Raw genomic sequence first — 7,299 nt, 5'->3', positions numbered from 1 at the left:
AGGTAGTGTCGCCTGCTTACATCTCTGTTAGACTTATTAATAAATATTTAATAAATATTATTAATAAATGAGATGGTGATGATTCCAGACTAGAAAACAATCAAGGAGCAGAGCCCAGAAAGACCCAACCCTCCTGCTTGGATGGGATTAAAAAAAACCAACCCCAAACCTACCCCTTCCTCACTCCCAGCCACCACAAATCGTCCTCACCTCCTCCCACTCCTGCGAACTAGGCAATTAAGAGGAGATCAATTAGGAGGAGAGGTTTCCCTTCCCTTCTTTCACAAGAAAAGGCAAACACCACTGACATCCCTTTGAGCATCCCCCCAGAAACGAATCCAGGCGTGGATGCAGGCGGAGGCGACTCACCATGGTGCTCATGAGGATGTCGGCGCAGTCGGGGAGGTCGATGGCCGGGGCGGTCACTAAAGTGTTTTCTCCCCCTGAGTCCCCGTCGAGGCTCCTGGCCGTCCGGAAGGGAACTTCATCCAGGTAGCTCATCGCTGTTGTCTGATTTCTTGCTGCTGGAGGAAGGGATGAAACAAAGCTGTAAAAGGCAGGACTAGCACCTTTTAAGTTGGGTGGAAAGAGGGAAAGATGAGCTATTTCAAGTGACACCGGTAAAAGGAATGCAGCCCTTAGAGGCGCTGCCAGCCGAGTAAAAACTGCTGTGTGCAATGCCCAGATTTGCAAAATCTTAATTACTGATACCGGGAAGACTTGTCTGAACTAACCTTTGCTATTCTGAGCTTGAGCCAGCAGGACCTGACCAAGCTTACAGCTTCATTTGGCAGAGATCCTGAGCGTTTTTCTCCTCTGCTTTCACCTCCATGCATGCCCCGCTGCTTTCCCTCCCTCCTCCCGCCTCTCCCTCTCCCTCCGCTGCCCATCGCACACTCCCTTTCCCAAGCCGGGAACAGACCAAACGTTTTTTCCAGTTACAGAGGCAGAAACCTCGCAGGTCTCCTCTCTCTGCGTGACCTGAGAGCACCCGTGGTCACGGAGCTCATGCCTGCGGCCACGTGCTGCTAAGCCATCACCTGGAGCAGCCTGGCTGGGGCGAGGGCATCTCCTCCAGCACCGCAGCAGCTTACCGCGAGCCAAACAAGGAACCTGGTGCATCAGGCAAGCTTTGGTGTTAGAGGGATATCGAAGGAGCCATTTTAAGGCCAGATTAGCTTTTTAAGAACCATCGAGTCATTTTAAGTGCAGTGATGTTTTTCAGATCAGGAATAGCAGGGGAGAAAAAAATTTCTGATGAACTGGGAATGGCGGCATGGAAAATATTACTGCAATAGCGTAGCCATCAGCTCTGCATAAATGTCTCAATTTAGTAAAAAGTCACTACGGCTGCATGAAGCCTTGAGTCCTCAGCTTCCCAACGACAACAGCACGCAAAATAATTTCCTTTATATATTGTCAATTGGCTAGAGCTAATGGTCAGTAATCCATCAAGCTCTGGTACCCGCAGCCCATGCCTCCTCATCCCGAAGCAGCAGCTCTCAGCAGCCATTCCCAGGACACAGACAGTAAATACTTGGTGACATCCCTAAGTGCTTTTACTGATCTTTTTTCCCTTCAAAAAGAAATGGCTTCTATGACAATGAGGATAAACACTCCACAAAAAGAAAGTAAGCAGATGAATGTATGGCGGAAAGCTGCCTGTTAGTTTAATGCAAAAATAAGGGTCTATAATGGGAAATGGCATTCAAGGTCATTTCTTACGTTAGCAAAGGACTAACAAACTGCCTCTAGACCACAAAGGAAGAGCGACAGGCACAATCGCTCGGTTCAGCTCAGTTGCTCCTAGAATTACAAGAGCTGTCGCTCGCCTGCTTATGCCAGGAGCCTTTAATACCCGGGGCTGGAGCACAGGCAGAACCCCTAACCAGCTTTGCGGCTCCCGCACATGTACTGCCGCTAACACGCGGCTCCCGCACATGTACTGCCGCTAACACGCGGCTCCCGCAACGTGTCGGGAGCCTGCAAGGAGCCAGGCCATCTGCTCCCTGGCCTAAGAAGGCTCAGCGTAAGTTATAATCCATATCAGCACCGACAAAGACAACACGTGAAAACATCTTTTAAGTGAAGCCACCTTCCCGCAGCTTTCTCCAAGTTCTCCGTGTGGCCGTGCAGCCCCTGCCTGCAAGGGGGACGGACCCTCCTCGCAGCTTACGCTGTAAATCAGCTCTTCCCAAAAGCTGTGCGGTGCAAAGGTGCAAAGGAAAAGAGTATCTCGTCATCCTTCACCTAGAACAGCTTTACTTGGTTTTAAATGCCACTTTAAGGGATGGAGATGGGTAGTGAATGTGTCTGAAGTCACGGTGAAGAAAATACGGACATATTATGGTACCACATCTCACTGTACTTCACCGCATAAATACTGTGCTCTGAGAAAGGCTCCCACAAGTGTTAATTCCCAAAACCACTATTTAGAAAAAAATCGTAGTACATTGGGGTGAGGAGCGATGACAACGAAAGTGCTACTAGACAAGAATAAAAGAGGGTCAGTCGTAAACACCAACTTACACCAGAAAGCAATTCCTACAAGGGTTCTGACCTCATCTGCTTCACGCTGGCCCTGCCCGCTTTCACAGCAAAGACACAGGCTGGCAAACGAACAAATTCGCATCAGGAAGAGGACGTGCCTTAAAAGCACAAGAAACCTGAACTGCACTGGGACCAGGGAAGGAATAGGATGCAAATGAGCCTTGGCAACTCATAGCCAACCCCTCTTTTCTTCTGGGCTATAATAATTTTTTAAAACTTAAAAATAGTAGTAAAAACTATACTCAGACAAATTTGAATCTTAAATCTGAATACGCAAGGATTTTTTAAGAATTAATACCCTGTCTCCATGTATTTTATGAGTTAAGACTTTAAACATTCCTCTCCCATCTGTGGCTTCAACATCTTCCTCACTAAAAATACAAAACATTTTAATTCAGACGTCATTACACAAGAGCAAGTATGTAGAACAAACCACAGAAAGCTTGAGGGATTGAAACATACCTAAACGTACATCATCCACTGGCATTTTCAAGTCCTATTTTTATTAACAATATGAAGTTATCCTTACCGTCAGACAAAATCATGGAGCTCTTCTTGCAGGGAGAACAGGGTTGCTTCTCTGCTGCCTGCTTATCTACTGCTCAGTCCTTTAAATTCTTGCCGTGTCAGACAAGCATCTGACTTGGACAGTTCTAAGATTATCGTAGCTTAAGGAGTTAGCCTGTCCCATCAGATATGCTGATGGGATAAGGAGCCTAACTATTAAAGCAGAGCATCCTCCGGTCACTAAGCTTCCTGAACGGAAAGCAATTGTTTCTGCAATTGTTTTTATGCTATTTGAACTTTGCTTTTTCATCAGGTAAGACTCCCCAGGATCGGACCCAGCCATAGGTCTTGGAGTAACGAGATGCTAGAAGTGACAGTAGGGATGGGAGGATGTACGGACGTGCAAATCAGAACCCCTACCTCCAGAGGACTTCACGATAGTCTGTATTTTGGGGTGCTATAGGTAAGCAATATACACGTGAGCAAGAACTGCAAACTTCTGCACCCAGATTAATTCTAACTCTAGCAAAAATGACTGGTTCGTGTGCTCTTACTAACAGAAATCAATGCAAAGCTTCAGCCAAGAACTATTAACATTATTAGTTAATGTATTAGGCCCAAGTGTTGAATTTAGGCAATTATATGTTGCCTTCTCCATGAATTACACGATGTTGTGATGCAAAGAGGTAAGGAATTGGAGAGATTAAATCCATTCTCACACATCAGGGCTAAGCAAGAATAACGACTGCAGCTCTGGAAAGATGCCACAGCAATCTGCATAGACCACCAAAGCCCCAAACCCATATGGCCCGTCGCTGTTTCAAGGAAACTGTCCAGAACATGGAAGGCTTCGAAATCAGATGCCTGTTACCTTGTAGGAGGGCAAAGTTCCTTCACACAAACCTTTTGCCAGCAATTCTCTCCACACTGGAGTCGTATTTGATGCCAAGTACTAAAACAAATCTCTCCCTCAGACTAAAAACGCTTCAAGCAAAAAAAAAAAAAAAAAAAAATCCATTTTTCTCTATTTATTTTGAACAAAAAAAACAACTTACAAAATAGAGCTGCGTTTTTTAATCCAATATTATACACACGATCTGTCCCTATACAAAAATAGCTATATAGGTAAAAACAATTACAGTAGGTTAGACTTCAGATTTTATTGGTTTTTTTCCAGCAGGCTTATTCATCAAATTTATATATATTCACACGGCTGCCTGACCTATTTCACCACAACTGGGAATTTTTTCCATGTTGTGGTACCAGTTTTAGTCCACAAAAGTAAAACGTCAACAGCTGCTTTAATCAACCTTGAAAAACCCTGTCTTGTTTGTACTTCAGAATTTGTTTAAACTTGTAATAGGTTCGTTTCTACACAAAAAAAATACAGGAACTATTTTGACAGTGATGCTTGACATGCTTCATTTAAGAAGAAAAACATGTTTACTAATGATTTCTCTTTTTTTTTAAACTTCTTTATTTCTGGAGACTTCATCATCTGGATTTAGGCTTATAAAGATAAAAGCCACTAAAAATAGGATGTTAATACTGGCACAAATACCCTTGTCAGCAATGTTTCGTTATTAAGATTGAGATTTGTTAACTAAAACTCGCAGCGGGATTGTAATTCCATACCACAAGAGGCCTAGCAGCTTTGGGCTTGCTCAGGTCTTTCCCTGCAGAGTCAGACGGCAAAACCAGTTCTTACGCTTTCCTTCAAGACATTCCAGTACCTGGCTACCGAAACAGAGAATGAGACTTCCTCTTTGGACCCTCTCATATTTACACACACAATTATAATGAAACATTCCTCCAACATTAAAATAATTTATTACTAAATTATCTGACAGCAGTGGCCCACGTGTCATTTGTGGGGAGACTCGGAAGAACCCATCCTGGAGGGATGCAGCTTCCTTCAGGGTGATCAGCTGGCACCAAGTACTGATCCCATTCATGCCTTTAACAGAGAAAGCGTTGTTTGAGAGGAGAGCTGGTATGAGTTTGGTAGTAAGATTTATTATATACCCACATAGGTATTCTTCCATACTGATCAATACATAAAACATTATAAATTGCACTCTGAAAGTTGCTTTTCAAAACACAAATGTGAAAATTATATGTACTATTCTATTAAATGGAATGGTTACGCATGGAAATGCACTCTGCCTGACACAGGCACCTGTTGGATACAACTCTATCAAGCAAGAAGCTTGATCCTTAGCTGAAAAAAACCAGGACAATTCACTGCATAACCACATTTGGAAGTTAATGAACCAAAAGGGACCACAATTTTACAATCTCAACAAACAGTACTTGTCATCTTTGATAATAAAGACTTTGTTTGGTTTTACCTGATCTGGATTAGAGCTGCTACAGAATGCTCAGCTTGTAAGTAATATTCTCTGAAGGGCTGCAATACATGGGCTAAAGGAAATTCATCTGTTAAAACACAAACATAGAAATGATTCAATAAACCAGAAAGACCTTCCATTCTAGTAAATCTTAGAAGCCCCTAATTTGCCAACTCATTTGCTGCTCCCCAGCTGTAACTTGAAATCACTTCCCTATGTAATATATTAAGGACTATTTACGTGTTTTGGACGTCTCTTCATCCTTACCAGAGCTGTCAGAGGCAAGTCAAGACTAGCAAAACTTTTCTTGCCTCCATCCCCTAAACAAGGGGAACATATGGACACTGAATCTTTACAGATTACCCGAGTCGCACTTACTGAATCACCAGACTAAAGCATCTGTTGGGTGCTGGAAGTCTTCAATCTATTCTGTTTATTCTCACTTCAGCTTAATCTACAACCTCTCCTTGCAAAACATCATGAAATTGGCTTGAGATATACTGCAGTCTACGCTGAAGAGCTAAACGGTTCTTCTTACACCACATGTGTTAACAGCACACTACGTTTATCCCACCTTTTCCTCAGAGCATAAATTACTCCAGCGGAAGATTCCTTTCTCAGCTATTTTTGTGCCTGCATTTTAAAGCCAGTGTCTATGAGATGGGGGTGTGGTGTGGAAAAATACCGTTAAGTATGGCATGCAGAATATACCTGGATCCCCAAACAGCTTGGAATCAATTTCGAGTTTCTGCTGTAGTAGTTTTTCCCTTTCCTTCTTCTGTTTCTTTTCCATTTCTCTCTTCCTTTCCTCTTCCTGTTCTCCCTCCAACATAACTCTTAATGCTCTCTCCTCAGCTTCATACAGCTCTGTGCGATTTTTGAGCAATGTTTTGAGACTCTCCACCTGATTTTCAAATGCTTCGTCTGCCGAGAGGGGGGGACAAACACCTAAACAGAAAGATAATTAATTTTAAATTTTCAAATTCAGAAGGGGCTCTGTTATCAGACTTGAGAGTGGAGCTGGCAAAATCTCAGAGGAACATGAGCTTAATCTCAGTAACAATTATCTTACTGGAATTAATTCTTCTATCAAGAAAGAGCTTGGAAATGTAGGAACACAACCACTGTATTCAGCATTTTATAGCTATTCTTGTATAACAATGTAACTAAAATCACTAATAAAGAAACAGCTTTTTTAAGCTGCACCAGGCATGCACAGCATCTTATTTCCTGTGTGCGCAATTTAAAAAGTTTGGTAAAAATCTCGTAATTAACCTTTCCTGCCAGCGGCCTCTTTTCTCAGTTTCCGAAGCTTTTCTAATGCGCGCAGGATGTCTACCATCCTCTTTGTGTCTGCTTGTTTCTTCCGTACTTCAGATAAGACACTGTCTGCAGCAGCCTTAAGTTCTCGTTCCTATGAAAGAAAGAAAAAAAACAGACACGATGTGTGAAATATCCCACAAAGACAATAATGAAATAGTACTTTCAAAAAGCTTAGCGAAGCACTGGAGGTCAGAATAACTTCCTAGTAACACAGCCATAGCAAGTTAACCCAACCATCCAACCTCGCCTTTTTATGAAAAAGCTAAAACACGATAGACTTCAGGAAACAAAAAAAGAATGCTGAGCAACTCATAAATCTGGGCCAAATGGCTAATGAATTCATAAAGCCTGAGAACCTTTAACCACAGAAAGTTAGGAAAAACATTAACAATAAACATAAACCATCCCAATTCTACAGCTCAGCAATTAAAGACCACTAACGTGCCACAGCCTGAACACAAAACCTTTCCAAACAGCTGCTCTGTACCACCCCAGTGGCAGACCCAGCACCAGCAGAAGGGTAGCTCTTTAGCCAACAGCCAGCACAAAGGTGCCTACAGCACTTCCC

At 42.9% G+C, this 7,299-nt stretch overlaps 1 protein-coding gene across 1 annotated transcript in view; it reads right to left on the bottom strand.

The window, feature by feature from the left end:
• Window positions 1–4,623: 4,623 nt before the first annotated feature.
• Window positions 4,624–7,299, bottom strand: part of PDCD7 (programmed cell death 7) — a 3,236-nt gene continuing 560 nt past the window's right edge. The window contains exons 2-5 of the mRNA XM_009586628.1: window positions 6,684–6,822; window positions 6,120–6,356; window positions 5,409–5,496; window positions 4,624–5,014 (exon numbers count right to left, since the gene is read on the bottom strand). Of these exons, the coding sequence (XP_009584923.1) occupies window positions 4,897–5,014; window positions 5,409–5,496; window positions 6,120–6,356; window positions 6,684–6,750 (510 nt within the window). The 5' untranslated portion in view covers window positions 6,751–6,822 and the 3' untranslated portion in view covers window positions 4,624–4,896. The remainder of the gene's footprint in view (window positions 5,015–5,408; window positions 5,497–6,119; window positions 6,357–6,683; window positions 6,823–7,299) is intronic.

The sequence above is a fragment of the Fulmarus glacialis genome, unplaced genomic scaffold, assembly GCF_000690835.1.
Source record: "Fulmarus glacialis isolate BGI_N327 unplaced genomic scaffold, ASM69083v1 scaffold26521, whole genome shotgun sequence".
NCBI lineage: Eukaryota > Metazoa > Chordata > Aves > Procellariiformes > Procellariidae > Fulmarus > Fulmarus glacialis.
Note: the sequence above shows the minus strand (reverse complement) of the source record. Positions and strands in the feature narration are given on the sequence as shown.